This window comes from Phodopus roborovskii, unplaced genomic scaffold, assembly GCF_943737965.1.
Source record: "Phodopus roborovskii unplaced genomic scaffold, PHOROB, whole genome shotgun sequence".
NCBI classification, from domain to species: domain Eukaryota; kingdom Metazoa; phylum Chordata; class Mammalia; order Rodentia; family Cricetidae; genus Phodopus; species Phodopus roborovskii.
In genome coordinates, this window is record NW_026126416.1 from 3,514,450 (window position 1) to 3,533,429 (window position 18,980).

At 37.7% G+C, this 18,980-nt stretch overlaps 1 protein-coding gene across 4 annotated transcripts in view; it reads left to right on the forward strand.

The window, feature by feature from the left end:
• Ptprc (protein tyrosine phosphatase receptor type C) overlaps positions 1-18,980 on the forward strand; it is a 91,734-nt gene that overhangs the window by 52,648 nt on the left and 20,106 nt on the right. For all 4 annotated transcript variants that reach the window (XM_051183188.1, XM_051183190.1, XM_051183189.1 and 1 more), the window contains 11 exons: positions 724-858; positions 1,715-1,861; positions 3,893-4,015; positions 5,299-5,454; positions 6,933-7,141; positions 12,168-12,228; positions 13,522-13,630; positions 14,268-14,302; positions 16,969-17,078; positions 17,762-17,852; positions 17,942-18,018. In XM_051183188.1, the coding sequence (XP_051039145.1) occupies positions 724-858; positions 1,715-1,861; positions 3,893-4,015; positions 5,299-5,454; positions 6,933-7,141; positions 12,168-12,228; positions 13,522-13,630; positions 14,268-14,302; positions 16,969-17,078; positions 17,762-17,852; positions 17,942-18,018 (1,253 nt within the window). The remainder of the gene's footprint in view (positions 1-723; positions 859-1,714; positions 1,862-3,892; positions 4,016-5,298; positions 5,455-6,932; positions 7,142-12,167; positions 12,229-13,521; positions 13,631-14,267; positions 14,303-16,968; positions 17,079-17,761; positions 17,853-17,941; positions 18,019-18,980) is intronic.

The following is an 18,980-nucleotide window of genomic DNA, read 5'->3' on the forward strand; positions in this document are numbered from 1 at the left end:
CTTGTGTATATTAGGAAAAAGAACAAACTTAAACATCTAATGTTTTTTGAAAAAACTAAGGGGAGAGTTCTAGTTATGTTAATACCAGAGTTGTATTCTCAGCATGTGGAAGGTCAAGTCAGGAGTATTTCTATGTGTTCAAAGCCAGCCCGGTCTACATAGTGAATTCCAAGCTAGCCTGAGGTACAAAGCAAAATAACACCCTATCTCCAAAACCCAAAATAGATCAACAGACAAGCATCAAACTCCCAAGAAATTTTTTTTTCAAATGCAAAAACTCAACTATGTTATCTAATTGCTTCCTTGAGTTTCATTTATAAAAGTGGCATGGATTCTATTGAAAATAAGCACACATTTGTATTAAAATATATAGTATGGGAATGATATGTTGTCTTCCCTAATGAGTGAGGAATGTCTGAGGTGTTAGATGACTGTCTGTCATTGGTGAATGCATATTGTATAGATGCATCCAAACACCCTATTGTATACAAATTTGTAGAATTGCGTGTCAACTGAAACAAAGGAAACAAAAACCTAAAACTTAGGATAGTGAACTAAGTGCCTAAGAAGCACAAAGCCCTGGGAGTTAGTGGACTTCTCCCAATGCAGACCCATACATTCCAGCCTGGACTTCATGGCTATGATCAGGGTCTTTAGTTGAGGAGTGGCACACTTTCACACCATGAGCAGTCACTTAAGGGCATTCCAATGTTTTCCTAACAGGGCCTGAGAATTTTGTCCTGAATAACTGCACAGATCAAATATACGCTAATACTACGCTTTGTTTGCGGTGGACTTTTAACAACACATTTGGCTGTGACCGCAACAAAATTTCATACAGATTTCAGTGTGATAAAGGTAAGATACTGAGTAGAGGAATTCTGTCCTCTGAAGCTATTCCAACTATGCCCTCTTCCCCTAACCCTCGGTAGTCTGTGGTAAAATTAGAATATAATAATTCCAATATCAGTAACTGAAATAAATTCAGAAACTAGAAAAATGAAAAAAAAAAAAAAACCCAACCATGGATGGTAACTATTGAAAAACAATCAAAATCAATTGAAATAATTTTCTTGATTACTATTATATACCATACATCATTGAAAGGATGACGAGATGAAGAAATTATAAAAGAATGATTATGTCCATATTCTGTAGGTAGGAAGCATGATATATAGATCCAGAGGTTACTTTCTCAGACTTCCATCAATGAAAATCATTTGCACATTCAAGAATATGCATATAACAAGGAAGCAAGTGCTTCTAGGCATGAACTTGGGTTTCTACTGAAGTAGAGTTCCTTTTGAAATATATTTGAATTTAATGGCATGGACCCTTTTTCCCCTTGGCATCAAGCCTCTTGGCAAGACAGAGAGATGTGTGTGCAGAAAAGGAAAGTATGACCCCGACTGTTGTCGTCATGCCAATGCAGAGACGCTGGGCTGTTCAACAAGCAGTGTGTCCAAAGCTGGAACTACGAATCTTTAAAAATGTAAAGAAAACCTGCTTAAGTGAAGGCTAAATGAGGAGTGATCATGGTTTCTCAACAACGTTAAGGGTAGCAACGTTAAGCTATTTGCAGTACCTTGGGATTATTAGTCCACTGTTTGCAGAGGTTTCACTCCAACATTAAGTCTGAAACACATGGTGTCAGGAAAGAAGTCTACACACTGTATCATTTCATATACTCATATGCAATACTTATTTCTTGTAGGTGCTTCAATATATGCTCCAAAAGATTCTCAGGAAATTGTGCTAATTGGTCTCACACCCCAAACAAATTACAAATGTGATGTAGAAATCCTCTATAATAACTCCACGATTTTCAGAGAAAAAACAACTTGGATGACGGATTTGGGGAGTGAGTACATTACTTACATTTATAAGATAAATAAAATTTCTGTTTCTTCTATGGGCTTACATTATTTGGGGAATCACAGCAAATAATGCTATAGAGTCACAGAAAGCGTTATCAGAGAAAAAAATTAAATTAATTTTAAGGTGAATTTAAAAATAAATAATTATACAAAACTAATGTTGTCCTTTTTCTGTTGTGCAAATTTGTATGTTGCAAGATTGCTGGAAATAGTTGAAATAGTTTATATGGATAATTCCCATTTTCTTCTTTTCCTCTTCCCTTCCTTTTATAACATTCTTTAATCTACACTTCTCCCCCTAATGATGTCCTGCTTCTGAGCGAAGAGTAAAGTAAGAAAATCGACCAGTATTACTCAGGCAAATCTAAGTGGTTAATAAAAAACAGAAACTGTGGCTACCATTTTTTTTCTGGCAATATAATTAATAACAAGATAAAGCTTAATAAATGGAAAAGGGTTCTAGAAAGAAATTAACAACATTTGGAAAGACAGAGGTGAAAAATTCCAACTAAATTTAAAACTGGCTGGTAAATGTTAATTTTGAAAATGGTGACTAATGGATAATCAAGTATGAAGAAGACAAAAGGCAAAAGACATTTCTAGAATAAAGACTTTTATACGTCAATGGGCAGAAAGGAAGAGAAACAGTAGGAAAGGTATGATGGTAGATGTACCAGCTCAGCTGCTTGCCAGGTTGAGGTAGGGTGATCACAAGTTGAAGGCTTGTCTGGGCAACTTAGTGAGACCAGGATAGTGTGTGAAGGCCAGAACAACAACAGCAGCAATTAACTTCGCAAAATACATTATGGTTTTCTGGTCTTGTACTAGCATGACTATAATTTCTTTCCTTGCTGAGGACAAAGGGTTGCCCAATTCCAAGACAACTCCTATTCCAAACTAACATTAACTATATCAAGAGCAAATTAAGCTTTAGGGTAACCAGACAAGTTTAATATCAAGTGTTTAATAATTGAGAAAATATGGCATAAACTAATGAAGAACACTGCTTATCTTTCCTTACTGTAATGAGACAGTTACCATAGAAATGTAAAATATTCATTTAGACCATGAGTTTTCAAACACCAGTCTTGCAAAGACCAGGATGGGCGTCCCTGAGGCACTGGGTCTCTGGTAGGGACACCAGCTAACAATGGTGGGAATGTATCTTGAAGGGAACGACTCATCTCGTGTGTCATGGAAGAAGACAAGAATGGGGAACTGTGATGCCTTTTGAGGTTGTGCTTTCAATGACCTAAAGGTGATGAACTAGGCCTCACCTCTCCAACAGCACAGCGAGAAGACATGTAGCAGTCAACATCCAAACCGTAGCCTAAATGATGACTAAAAAGACATAGTCGTGATGCATAAAAAAATACCCATGGTCTCTCTCTCTCTCTCTCTCTCTCTATATATATATATATATATATATATATACATATATATATATATAATAATTTGTGCAAAAATATTGCGGCTTAATTCTATTTATGTATAATGAATACAAAGTTACATTGAATCTACAGAGTTAGAAAGTAGGCCAGAGAATATGTGGTGTCTCAAGGGGACTTGTTTTGTCTGTCAAGAAGAAGGACCGTAGAAATATCCTATATTGTGATGCATAAACTCGTAACCCATCCAGCTAGACCATAAGCAAGTGCCAGTGAATGTAAATTGTGTCTCATTAATTCCATTAAATTTCTCACAGTAGCATCTCAACATACCAAAATAAATGAGCATCAGTGTCTGTGAGAAGAGAATATTCTCAGGCATCCTTCCAATCAGTGGGATGTTTAGATTTCCTACTGCTGTACTGGAGCAAATTATACTCTATGAAAGAGATCAATCTAAGGGAAACAGCATAAGTCTAAGAACTTCACTGAAACTGTATCAGTTCATGATCAGTCAAAAGATGGCTGTTAGTGATTCCAGCTTGATGTGTAAATACTATTTTTTCAGGTCTTATTGTTTCCATTGTAACTTTTTTTTTTCTTTTTCATTTTCTTCCCTTCAAACAGCTCCAGAGAAGCCCGAGAGAGTTTTTTGTGGGAATGCAACTGAGAATACAATATTAGTTACTTGGAGTTACCCCTCACGTTTATTCCATGGATTTGTTTTATGTTCCAATAAGACCAATTCAGGTAATTTTGTAAAATGTGATTCTCACAAAGGAAGACAAATCAAGAATTCTTAAATGCTAGGACTCTTTAATTGTTGCTACATATACACATACATGAATAAACATAAAATCCCAGCCTGCTGAGTTCATTCAGGGTTGCCTGCAGATCACTCGGTACCAGGTAATCGATTGAAAGTATCATCCCGAGGGAAGATGGACTACCCTGAGCTCAGCAGTTGCTAATAGCTTGTAGCTCTTTGTTTAAGGTTGGGCCTGATGAGGTGTGGATGTCAGCTGTGGACGGAATTGTTAGGTCTCATCGGGTAGCTGTGTTGTTGAAATTTCGTAGGTGTAGGCTTCCTGTCGTAGCTAGGAGACACAATTACACAGCAGACTTCTTGCTCCTCTGGCTTTCACAGGCTTTCAGCCTGCCCATTGGGTTGTTGATGCACCAACTGGAGAGAAGCACTCTACAGCCAGCTGTTCTCTGCTATTTGACAAGCTGTGGCTGTCTGCAACGGTCTCCATCGGCCACAGAAAGAAGTTGCTTTGATGAGGCATAAGAGCTACACTTACTTGAGCATTACAATATGTATTTAGAATTCAGTTAGGTGGAATGCTCATTTAGGGAAGTGCCAGATGGAGTGTCCCTCTAGATTCTAGTACCTCTCATTCCTCTAGATTCGTGTTTACTTCCAGGATAGGAGTGCCACTATCATGTCCTTAGGGATGACTTGCTGTGCTGGTCATTGTTGTGGTTCAAAGACGCCACAGCTAGGTAGAATGGTCGATGGTCTTCATACCTTGGTGGCTTGCATATCACCTTCTGATGAAAGCCGGTCCTCAGAGAGTAGGTTTCCAGGTCTGTTCCAGACTGAGTGCTCTGACTTCTCATCAGATCTTTCCTCATTCTCATGGCCCATGGATTATGTGGTGTCATTGGCAACAGGGACTTACCTTCAACTTACGGGTAAATATAAAGTAATGGTCACCTGTGTCTTCTAGAAGCATCCTCAGTGTTTTATATCCTCCTCCCTCCCTTTTTACCCTGCTGCTTCCTCTCTAGAACCCACTCCCCAATCCCTTTGTCTTCCCCTTGTTCCTGCAGTCACTCCAGCTCTAAAAATTTGGAGCCAGGAACACAAGGGAAAGACAATATGTGGCACTTGTCTTTCTATATAAATTTATTCAGTATTTGGAGTTCGCCTGGAATGATCTAATGTTAAAATCAAGTTATATGCACTGTATAGGGATCCTGACTTTCAGAAACATAATAAATTGTGTTTTTTTTCTTTTTAATTTTAGAAACATGTGAAAATGTAACCAGGAATAACATCCATTTTGAGCTAAAGCACCTGAGACCTTACACATATTATGGAGTGTCCCTGTATGCCTATGTCATTGGGAAAGTGCAACGCAATGGGTGGGCTGAATCATGCTCCTTCCAGACGAGAGCAGCTCGTAAGTTCTTTGCTTTAATGTTCCTTCCACGAATGGCAAGGAACAATAAAAGCCATTTTCATGTACAATGCGTTGATCTTTCTATTTTGGGAAATACAATGGCCTGGCATGTTTGTTGACATCTAAGGTTTAAAATTATTTAAAATTTAAAATTCTTAGATTTCGTTAAAAAAAATAATTGTTTAAGACCTGCTAGTCGAGGTTCACTGTATTTATCAGATATAGTCACAGGGTTGAAGGAAAAAAGCAGGAGGCCAGTGTGCTTCGTAAGATGTGGCGGGAGATGCCATCAGCCAGCGTGCTTCGTAAGATGTGGAGCATTTAAACCCCTCATCACCTTAGATTAAAAATTCTTGCTATGCTATCTAGAAACACTATCCTCACCAAGATGTCCTACAGGAACATCGACTCATAGTTACACAACAAAACATTTAATAATATACAGCTTTTTTTAATGTTGTGTTATACTGGAAATTTCAATGGTCTTGCTTCCAGTGTGGTGTTCACATAGGTGTTCACATAGTTTCCAGAAACAATGCTAGGTTAGTGTCCAAGGAAGCTGCTCATTTTGAAAAGGCAGGGAATAAGAAAGAGTCAGGGGGGGGTATGGTAGAATCTATGACCATAGGACCTACATGAGCACCAGATCCCTGAAGGAAAAAAAAAATGTTGTCAATGTTAAAACATTCTCCACATCACCTCGGCTCAGATTTTACATGTCTAAATCCTAAAAATCTCAGTGTAGAGAGGAAAAGTGTACACATTACCCCACCACTAGCTCAGGAACTGTTGGCATTTGATAACTACTAGAGAAGGAGTGTCCGTTTCTTTTAAAGACATGACCCTTGATAGGCTGACCACACGTTAGGACAGGCCCCAAGCCCGGTAACTAGCAAGAAGAGGGATAAACTCAGAGCTGAATGGAAATGGGAGGCAGGGAAGAGGAGATGCTGAGAGGAGAAACCAGAGTGTGTATGAATGAACAAGCTCAAATATATATTGTATGGCATTCTCGAAGAATCAATAAAAGTATCCAAATTTTTTCCAAGTCTTATATCCATATGATGTTGTTGCCTTCCCAGGTTTCTGGGATGTCAAAGCAAATGGAAGTGATCTGTTAATTCTAGAATCTCACTTGGTGCTGATTCGGATACTCATGAGAGGAGGGTCAGGGATGTCCAGGAGACCTTCCATATTTCCCCAGCATCCTTCTTTGCCCTTCCCCCTTTAACTCTTCAATGCCGTTCAGTTCCACACCCTGTTATACAGGGACTGTGCAATCCCGTGGGACTTCCAGCATGCCTTCTATGTTAATACTTAATGAAGAGGTGATTTATTTTTAGATGTTTTAATACAGGCACTGCATCTATGTGCAGACCAACATTTAAATTGGTTTATACAGGTTTCAAGTTATTTACATTTTTTTCTTCCCCCATACATCAAATGATTAAAACACGACACACATTTTATTTTGACAGCGCCAAGCAAGGTCAATGGATTGAAAGCCATCAGGAAATCAGAAAATTTTATAAGTGTCACGTGTGATCCTCCTAATGAAATTAATGGCCCTGGAAAATTTTACATTTTGGAAGTCAAAAGTGGAGGTTCTTTATTTAAAGATTTCAACAGCACCACATGCAAATTCGATGTAGAGAATCTCTACTATTCAACTGACTACACATTTCTGGTAAGGTCACGCTTCCAATTGTCATTACTTTCCCAAGCATATAGCCTTTAATTCATAACCTTCCACCTATTGGGTGCTCTTTAAACTTGCTTGCACGCTTCCTCTACAAAACTCATCTTTATGTTTCTCCTCTTCCTTCTTGGAGATCTGAATGAGAGCAGTAAACAGGAGCTATGCTACAGCCTGAGCACTGGACTACCATGAGATTTCCCCCACCAAAGAGATTAAAACATTTCTTTCTAGCTCACTATTACTCTTTTTCTTTAGTTGTGGACAGAATCTAGCCAGATCCTTTGCTAAAAATGTACCATGTAGCTGCTACATTACAGCCCTGGTTCACGGCAACTCTTGTAACACCATGAGCCGGGCACTTACTATTTGTCATTCTCTTGGCATTCTGGACTTCAGGTTCTTACCAAAATTGTGTATTATGCTCCACTTAAAGCATTCGAGGACTTCTCTAGACTGACTCTCCAAACTCTTCCGCCTTTGCACAAAGCAGTTCCAAAGGAGTGAGGGTCATGCACTTTTGGGTGTATCACAGCAAAGATCATTCCTTGGAGGATATGTTCTTCGTAATGTTTACCTTATTTATGAAGGCACACACGTATGTGAATGTGGTTAATACATGCTCTAGTGCGCATATATGGAAGTTAGAGGAAATCTCTGGGAAGTCAAGTCTCTCCTTCTACCATGGGTTCAAGGAATTGTATTCAGATTGCCAACAGTTTTATCTGTTGAGCCCCTACTTTAATATATCAGCTACTTGTCCTGTTGTTACAAACAATACTTGACAAATTGACTTAAGGAAGAACGTATTTTTCTCACAGTTGGACAGGGATAAGGTCCATCATGATAAGGAAGGGATGGATGATGGTAGGACCAAGAGGCAGATGCCCATATTTTATCCACAGCTACAAAGCAACACATCAGTGTTAAGCCTACGTTGTCCTTATTATTTAGTCTCATTATTTTTAAGTCTATCATGGAATGGTGCTACCCATATTTAGGGTGGGTCTGACTCCTCAACTAACTCCACCTCGAAACTCCCTCATAGATATGTTCTGAGGAAGTTTTTAAATAGGTGTTTATAAATCCTGTTAATTTGACAATGGACATTAACTATCACGACATGATAGTGATAATTGACTTCATTGGCTTCTTGTCACTTTTTGTGTAACAAGCTTTTAGGATTATAGTTTTAAAGAAGAAAAGTATTAGTTATACTTCTCTAGAGTAACAGAACAGAATGAATATATATATATATATATATATATATATATATATATATATATATATATTGGAATTATCATAGTAGCCTGCAGGCTGTGGTTCATCTATTCCAACAATGGCTACTTACTAATGGAAAGTCCAAGAATTCAGCAATTGTGCAGTCCTTGAGGCCGGATGTCTCAACTGGTCTTTAGTAAATGCCAGAATCTCAGTCTAATGCCAGTGACAGAATGACTTGCCAGCAAGAGAAAGAGTAAGCAGGCAAAGAGCAATTGCTTCCTTGCTTCATTCTTTGGTGTCCTTTATATAAATTTCCCACATTTAAGGTGGCTCTTACCACCTTAAAAAAATCTGAATTTAAGGTGGGTCTTTCTACCTCAAATACATAAATCAAGAAAAAAAATCCTTCACAAGTGTACCTAGCTGCTTGGATTTTAGTTAATTCCAGATGTGGTCAAATTGACAACCAATAACAGTCATCACAAGTAGTTTGGAATCCATTAAAAATAGATACGGTGCTATTTTAAATGGTGATACAGTGGTAATTATGTAGCTGACTTGCTCATGGTGGTGAATTACAGTAATGGGTTTTCTAGTGCGAAACACTCTCCATATTCCAAGGGGCAAATTATCACTCCTCTTTCATAGTTCATTATTGCTTCAATGAATTATTGAGTAAATAGTTTAATATTTTATTAATTCCATGGGTAGATATTCACAAAAGGGATAAAATATATACAGATTCAATAAAATATATACAGATAGGCTTGACATCTGTATGGAATGGATAACTTTTGTTGCATTTTGAATATATTTCCCTCTTTTCCAGTGTGTGTAACTTTAAATAGTCTAGGGATGGTTTGTATTCTAAAAACCCCTTTGATCCTTTTAATACAGCAGTATAGCTTTTTTTTTTTTTTCAAGTGAGCATTCCATTTATATCTTCCTGAAGGATGTTCCATACGGAGGAACATGTGCTATTACTAAAGCATCCTCCATTCTCAATATGTAAGATGACTGAATATTGAGAGTCAGTAACTATATTGAGAGGTTCTGTAAAATCCGTAAGTATCATGAGAATGGCATACAATTCTGCCTTTTGTACGGAGTTATAAGGGCTGCCTTACCTGATTTGTTTGCATTTGTTGTATAGAATGTAGGAACTCCAGAGATTGGTGTTTTTCTTACAATGCATGGAAGGATCCAAATAATTTTCTTTATTAATTTGATTCTCCTTACTTTTGGAATAATTGTTGCTAATCATTCCCAAAAAGTTACTGCAAGCTCTCTGCCGATATTCATTATATTTTATAATTTCTGCTGGATCCCGTCCTGTCTTAATTTACCATTTAAAATCAAGTCAGAGACCTTTTCTGTGTACATTTTTAGGTTTTTATCCATTCTAATATGATATCTTCCCTCTCCATCAAAATTCCTGAAGGGTATTCTCTAGATGGTAATATAACCAGAATACAGTCTAGTTTTGGATCCACATAGTGCATATGTGCCTCTAGTATCCTCTTTTCTACCCATTCTAATTCCTTTTCAGCTGATAGTATTCACAGACTATTTAAGTTATTGTCCCCTTTTGGGGCCATTTTCAAGTTTTTCAAATCATTCCCTTCTACTCCAATAATGGTCTGTAGTTGAGAGATCCTAGTAATTTTTGAAGATCATTAAGAATCTGGTAACGATCTCTCCTGATCTGTACTTTTTGTGGTTTAATTTCTGTAGACCTATTTTATATCCTAAGTAATTGATAGTATCTCCTCTTTGTATTTTTTTGCGTGCAATTTGTAATCCCCAGCGAGGTAAAATTTCCTTTACTTCCTCAATTATTTTTAAAAAATAGTTTTACTTTAGAATCAGCCAACAATATATCATCCATTTAATGGTAAATTATGGATTGTGGAAACTGTTTATGAATTATTTCCAAAGGTTTTTGTAAAAAATATTGGCATAGGGTGGGGCTATTTAGCATTCCCATTGATATCTTTGGACGGGCTGAGAATTATTCAATTAGGTACCATGAAGGCAAATTTTTCTTTATCTTGTTCTTGTAAAAGTATAGTGAAGAAGCAATCTTTTAAATCAATAACTATAATAGGCCATTCTTTAGGTAACAAAGAAGGTAAGGGCATTTCAGGCTGTAGAGAGTCCATTGGCTGGATAACTTTATTGATGGTTCTCAGGTCTGTAAGCAATCTCCATTTACCAGATTTCTTTTTGATAACAAATACAGGAAAATTCCAAGGGCTTGTTGATTCTTCGCTATGTCCAGCATTTAGCTGTTAAAGCTTCTAGCTTCTCTGACACCAGATATCATGGATAAATAAGAATTTGGGGAAAAAAATAAGCTGATGGATGTTTATTCAGGGAAAAAAAAATCACTTACAGCAGAAACAGATGACCACCAGCAGGTTCCGGTCCCAAGGATGCCTCAGGATGCTCTCTCTGTCTCCCTCCCCCACCCCCGACCAGGAAGCAAGAGAGAGTGATGGGGTCCAGGACACTAGACCCAGTTCCCCCAGGTCACGCCCACACCTGTCCCCACCCCAACCCCCAATGGGCGTGGTCAGTGCCACAGGTGCGGGGTGGACATCTCACTACAGCTTTTCTTGCTAGGATTCTCTTTATGTTATAAATTATTCTGGGATATATGAGTGAACATTATAAACATACTATACAAGCAGATCTCGTTTTTTCTCCATTTCATTCATCATAACTTATTTCCCCATGCAGTTATGACCCTAAGACAACATACGCATTCTCATGAAGGTGTAATCATCTCATATTTATTTAGTATTACCAAGTCCACTACAATGTTTTATTACTAATAGTTTATTTCTAGTGACTTGTTTTGATGTTTTTCTGATTGCATCTTTGCCTCTTATGAAAAATAATTATGGTCATTGTTGCTGTGGTTCGGAAAAATTTATATCCTGTTCTGACACGGCTTGTGGGTTACGTTGCCTGCCTACACACAGAAAGTACTGAATTCTTGAAGTGCATTGTTCATTCTGATATTTTCTTTTACACCTTGATTACATCTAAAGAATCTATAATGGATACTTGGAGGAGTGATACATTTCCATTAACGCTGTGAATTTTTTTGCTTTATAAGAGGTAGTTGGTACAATTTTGTTCATGAAAATTGTGAAATCCTACCCTCGCTTGGGGGAGTGAAGGCTTCTGTGTATGTTTTTCAGGGTTCTCATATCATGTTAGTTCCCTGTAGTGATGGTATTCACATCTATTTTTACATAACTTATGTGACAGCCATAGTCTTCTTTCATTAACCCTTTCAGTGTCCCGCCATATCAAGCTTACTTTCTTTATTTGTATTAAATTTTATGAGCTCTAGATGTTTATGCTAATTATTCCCACACTGTCATTTGTTCATGTCTTTCACCCTCATAATATGCACACTCTGCACACATCTCTTATGACTTCAAAAATAAAATGCGAACCTGCAGGCCTACTAATAGACTTTATTTTTGTCTGCTTACTATACCTTAAAAAATTATTAACTCTGCATTTCGTTTCCTGAACTGTGTTTCCCAATTTCCATTTGTTATCGATGCCGTTCCTGAGATAGGTAAGACCCTTTTTCATGTTTGTGTGTGGGTACGACGAAATGATCTTACAGTTTCAGATTTGGCTCAGAGGTTTTCAACGAAAAAGAAGCAGCATTTTATGAAAAACAATGCACATTTTATAAGGTGCCATGCACACGTACAGTAGAAAACTAAATTATTTTCTTTTTCTTTTTTTTTTAAAAACTGATATTTAGGTCTCTTTTCACAATGGAGTGTATCAGGGAAAGGCAGTGGCTGAAAATCAATCAACATCTTGTAAGTCGTCCTGCTATATTTTTTTATGCGTATACATTTGTTTGAGCAAAGCTGTGCTATTTTTGACTCCTTAGTTGCTTGTACATATTTTATAAGTACCTGCAATTTTCAAAAACCTCCGAGTAAACACAGATTAAAATACAGTGCCATGAAATTTTAATTAATGGATTTGATCACTTAGTCTCTAAGTGGATGTTGCCTTCATCACAAATTTTAAGAGTATTTGTTTGCACAGACAGGTATTTTTGGTAGCTCCTTTAAATGTGACAGTGATGTTTGATATAAGTATGCACACACACACACACACACACACACACACGCATATATATGCTACAAATGTGTGTTTTGATTATACTCTGATTTCTAAGATACCTTATAGATCTGGAGCATCATTACAAACAATAAAGCACTTTCTCTCTCTCTCTCTCTCTCTCTCTCTCTCTCCCCCCACACACACACACACACAAACACAGGGTTCTACATAGTCTCCCATTTACTGGAATCATACTAGTTGGCCTTGAATTAAGGATCCAAGGTGCAAAAGTAATAGGATTCTATTTCAGGAAGTAAGAACTAAGGTTAGAAGCTCAACAGCCTGGCTCTGGGGCTCAAACTTTGATGTCACTGCCTGGGTTTATTGCATTTCCATCGTGTGCATTAAAAGGATGGCACATAACCCAGGATAAAGATATTGCCAACCCTACTTTGCTCTGCTAACCCTATACTTGTGATTTACATAGATTCTTCGTGAAAACTCAAGCTAGGGAAAGTGTTAATCCTCACTGTCAAATGAAATAAATTTTGTCTCCTGGTTAATTGGTTTTATTCCCCAATGAGCATGGAAGAGATTTATCTTTGTGGGGAAGAAGCTTTTATGAATCCCTTAGGAGGCTACCCACTTCTGTGCTCAATGGTAAACTATGAGTTTCTTTCTGAAAGCTGTAATAACTGCATTACCTCATTGATCCCTTTAAAATGACTCTCTGAAAGGGAATTAAATCTAAATGATAGTTTTCTACAAAAGTACAGTATTTAATGAAAAGAAAAGGAAGTGCTCATCTATATTCTAATTAGTCTCTTTAAATATAAATGCCCTGGGAATTTTGAAATAACAGAGCCCATCATTGCAAAATCGAGATTTTAATGTATTTCATCTTATTCTATAATTTTTTTTTGCTTAGAATCTTCACCATAAATGAAAATTACTAAAATCCTAGTTCATGAGGGTCACTCACATTGTCTACCAAAGCATACAACACAATAATCCCTTGTATGTCACTTCCCATTTTCTAGATAATGCTAGAGCACTGATTATATTCCTGGTGTTTCTGATTATTGTGACATCAATAGCCCTGCTTGTTGTCCTGTATAAAATCTATGACCTGCGTAAGAAAAGATCCAGGTAAGAGACAATTAAATTTTGAGTGGGGAGGCAGTAGTAGTTGTAATAATGTCACGGGACTGTTGTTCAAAATGCATTAATGGAGCAATGGACTAGAGAAGACGGTATGAACTTCAATTCGGATGTTAATGACTTAACATGGAGTTATTGGCTTACTGTAAGCACTTACGTTCTCTGCCTTTGCTATTGACATTGTGGGCTTGTTTTGATAACCAGCATGAAGAATGTGTACCTTCTCTTTTAATCCTCAGTAGATGAAAGTAACCTGCAGACAGCAAGTGCAAAATGAGGGAAGTTCTGGGAAGTGTGTTTATTTCTTTGTCCAAGAAGACAAATATTTATGAAAAAGGGGAGAATTCACTTAACTCTTACTCTTCTGAACTTTACAGGCAACTCTTGATTGCTTCCTCTGCTCCCTTGGTTTCTTCAGTCTCCTCCAAGTCCCTGTTTTACCTCTTCCGTTTTCCATCCTTCCAGCCTCCTCTCCTGTTCCCCTCTACCCCATCCTGTTAGCCTCCCCTCTATTTCCTCCTTCTCTCGGTACATTTACAAAACAGCGTTTGCTCAGTTAGGCTGAATGCCAACTGGATGCCGTGTCCTTACAAATACAGAAACCCATCTTTCTTTATTTTCACAGTAATTTAGACGAACAACAGGAACTCGTCGAAAGGGGTGAGTATAAGTAATTTTTACTGGTGAATACCATTTCTCTGAATTTACATTTTCTTAGTAAAAAAAAACAAGGGCTGTGCATCTTTAATTAAATCTTGACCTTATCTATCGACGCGCGTTGAAACAAATTTATTTATGTGAAGTTTTTGAGGTATCACAAATACTGTCCATGGTACTGAATGTACCACAGGGACAGGCCATGGTCTCTGCCCTTCAAGGTTTGGGACTGATACAGGAATCCAAGTGTATTGATGAGTAAGAACTATTTGATAAACGTTATAGCTATTTAATGTGCATAGTTCTGTATAAAGAAAAATGGTAGACAATTGGCTGTGGAGGGTGCAGGAATTTGGTTGGCCAAGGCTGCTGGGAAACATCAGACCAACTAGTGAGTAAGGGAGACTAGGAGAGTAGATGGTGTCCCATAGTGATGAGGTGATGTGGAATCTGGTCAGGTTTTTCCAGAGTGGGTTGGCAGGCCTTCTCACTGAAGGCCCAGTGATGAGTAAGATAGACACTGCCTTCCTTCCTTCCTTCCTTCCTTCCTTCCTTCCTTTCTTTCTTTCTTTCTTTTTCTGAGACAGGGTTTCTCTGTATTGCTTTGGAGCCTGTCCTGGAACTCACTCTGTAGTCCAGGTTAGCCTCGAACTCACAGAGATCCCCCTGCTCCTGCCTCCCCGGTGCTGGGATTAAAGGCGTGCACCACCAACACCTGGCCAATTTTACATAACTTAGAGACAGAACCAATAAAAGCCAACCATTAAAGATTTTTAAACTAGGCTTACGATGATCAATGTAGCTCGTTTTTCCATTACATGAGACACAGAACTTCAGGGCACTTCTCTATCTTTTGTTGCCTCCCGTGTGAAGGGTTTTCTTCTGACAACAGGAGGAACCAAGTTCGTGTACAGCAGCTTTTGGGCTTGTCCCCAGAGATCCTTTGTTGTACTTTCTGTTAGAGACTGCACCACAACTCCATACTTGTATTTGTTCATGTCTTTGCTGACATAAGTAGGTTGTAGACTTTCGGAAGGTGGGATGGTCCTCTCTCTCTCCCTCTCTCTCTCTCTCTCTGTCTGTCTCTCTCTTCCTGGTGTTTTTTTTTTCCCAGTGCCAGGGTGAGTATATGAAATTCAGTGCGTGTCAGTGAGTGGACAAAGTAACATTTCTAGAGTGTTGGTTCTGTTCTACCCTGAGGAGAAGGAGGGACAAAGGAATGATCATACCTGGGCAGAGGGGCAGGGTACACTTCCACCAGTTAAGGTTGGTTGGAAGTATCAGATGTTTCATCTTGTAATTAGTACCAGTTGCAACTGGGGGGGAAGAGTTTAGAACTTACTCTAAACAAAGCCCTCAGTTCAGCATGGATGAGTTCCAGGCATCTCCCATCACCAAAAGGAACTACTTGCTTACTGCAACTAGCCAAAGTGGTAATTGCCTTTGGGAGCAAAGATCTGTGAGTAGTTAGATAAAAATGACACACTCATGGACAGCTTCTTCCTTCATTTGACAATGGGCACAGTTACCATGACACCCGGAGAAAGAACCAGAAACAGAAGAGAGTAAGAGAAACATTTGCATGATGGCACAAAGTTTCTTTTTGTTTTTTTTTATTATTATTATTTATTTATTTGGTTTTTTGACACAGGATTTCTCTGTGTAGTCCTGGCTGGCCTGGATTTCATTTGGTAGACCATGCTGACCTTGAACTCACAGAGATTTGTCTGCCTCTGCCCACCAAGTGCTGGGATTAAAGGCATTTGCCACCCCTGCCAGGCTGGCACAAACCTTCTTAACCTTTTAAAATCATTGGCTGCTCTTGCAGAAGACCTACATTAGTTCTCATCATTCTCTTAGCTGCTCACAACTGCCCTGATCTCCAGATCTAGCAGAGCAGATACCCTCCTCTGGACTATGTGGGAGCTGCATGGTTGTGTGCGCATACATAAATGTGGACAAAACATACACATAAAATATGATCAAATAACAAGTGTATTTAGTACAAACCTATGTTTTTTCAAGATCCCTATGAAACTTTTTCATAATAGAAAGAAAGGGAATGCTCAATATCCATCTGCATTCTTTGTTTTAATCACAGAAAGTTATCTCACGATGTATTTAATTTTTAAAATATTCTTGAGGTACAGCAGATGAGTATAATTCGTTTGACAGTAGAGTGTAACCAAATTAAGATGATAAGGTAGATAAAACAGTATTAATCGTTTTCTCTTATCATGTGTACAATTACATTATTTTACCAAAATTAAAAATTTAGCATGTGTTAGGTTGTTGACGAGAAAAATAATAATCATGGCATATAGAAATATGCCAGCTACTATCAACTACATGATACCAAGCAAAAACATGAACATCTGGTGATGTCGATATTTTGTCAGGGACTCTTTATCTACGCATAGGAAAAGGAGAAGCTCACTCTAGTAAAGAGAATAGTACAAAGTCAGAAAAAGACTGAAGTACAAGATTTACGAGTCCTTAATTTATAGGCGAACACTTGCGTGTGAATGAAATTGCCTACAAAGATAGGGAGGGAGAAAGAAAACTGTTGAGAAATGAGTTCAAGACGTGAACTCTATTAACATATGCATAGCTAACCTACAGACAGACAGACAGACACAACAGTGGTTTTGAATTTGACTTGTTTACAGATGACGAAAAGCAGCTGATGGATGTGGAGCCAATTCACGCTGACATTTTGTTGGAAACATATAAAAGGAAGATCGCTGATGAGGGTAGACTTTTTCTGGCTGAATTTCAGGTATGTGTCATCGTTGATACAGGGTAAGAAACTCCACAGGGTCATCAAGATGATTCCATGTTTAAGTATATTTGCAAAACCCTTTGCCTTAATCCTTTGCCCGCGGAACACAGCAATATAACAACAGGCATATGTGCCTGCAGTATTTAGAGATAAGAGACGGCCAGCCATTCACAGTATGAAGCTGGTAAACATCATAGAATACTGCCCTAGTGCATTGTAACCGATCGCAAAGTCTCCTCACAAAACATACTTGGTTCTAGGTAACAGTCTAATGATCAGTCAGGAACTGAAGTTTTGAGTGGCATATTGATTATTGTATATTTTTCACATGACTTTGTTCTGAAATCAACTTTTAATTTAATAATTTAATGGCTCTGTTATTAATTTTCAAAGGAAATATGTGGTTTTTGGAAAATGCATAAAAAGTTAATTCTGTTATTAATTTTCAAAGGAAATATGTGGTTTTGGAAAATGCATAAAAAGTTAATTCCAGCTCCTTTATGTATCATGTTTGCCAGTAGAAAGGACATATTTATAAGTTACCATCTCATTGATTCCCCAGTGGTGACTGGTAAAGGAAAAACTAACTTCCTTCTTCCCTTCTTCCCTCCATCCTCTTCCTCTTTCTCCTCCTTCTTTTTAGACTCTTCTGTAATCCCAAGAATCTTTGTGTCTTCCAGAGCATTCCACGGGTATTCAGCAAGTTTTCTATCAAAGATGCCCGAAAGCTCCACAACCAGAATAAAAACCGTTACGTTGACATCCTTCCCTGTGAGTTCACATAGGAACCAAGTTTCTGTATGTTGACAATGCATGGATACTCGTTATTTCAATACTAAATTTTTCTTTTCTTTAAACAGATGATTACAACCGTGTTGAACTCTCTGAAATAAATGGAGATGCAGGCTCCACTTACATAAATGCTAGCTACATTGATGTGAGTACCTACACTGGGTTACCTTGGAGCTTCTTTTGGTTGTGAGAAATGTTCATTTTCTTTGTATTTATGTGTTCCATTTAGTTCCTCCACTGTTTTTGCAAAAATTTAGAGAAGTTATTAGAAATATTTCTAAGTTAAGCCCATAACATCACTGACACCAAATAAAATCATTACATGTGTGCTTGCTGGTACTAGGTGTGAAATGGGGCTTTCTTCTTAGTGGAAATAAAAGTCTACTCTCTGCTGTGCATTAAAGACAATTATCTCTGAAAACATTTCTCGTAAGTAAGAACTCTGCATTTCTTCGGCTAAATGCACTATGCCCACCATATACATGAGACACGGGAGGCTCAGGTTCTTTAGTTATTATGAAACTAATGAAATCTGTAAAGGTTTTAACTGAGATGCAATTCAGGTCTGCCTGACCCCAAACTGCCATGTTTCTGTTACACAGGGCACTGTGGTAGATGCTGTTCATTGTTCCCATGTAGTTATCCAAACTGTAAATAGCTAGAAAAAAATTTATGAAACCATTTTAAGATTTGGCATATATATTTTTCAAATAAGTGTACTTCCTAGGAGTTAAAGAGTTTCATACAGTAGAAAAACACATATGTCTGAGAACATCTCCTTACTGGATCTACCAAGCATTTCCTTCCACCAGTAGAGTCTTCATGTCTACACAGCGTTTCTTACGAGAAAAGTAAAACTCCAATATTCACCATGGCTCTCATTATAAATATATTCACACTGTAATTTATTCTGTATTGTTTTCTAAATATGCATGTATAAGCATACCCACTATAGAGATACTTTTTGTATGAAAACACATGCACATATATACATGTATGTATAGCATAAATATAGGATGCATAACTATGTGTAGTATAATATACAACTATCTAAAATATTTACATACACATAGATCTTTCTCCCTCTACATATAACATATATAATAA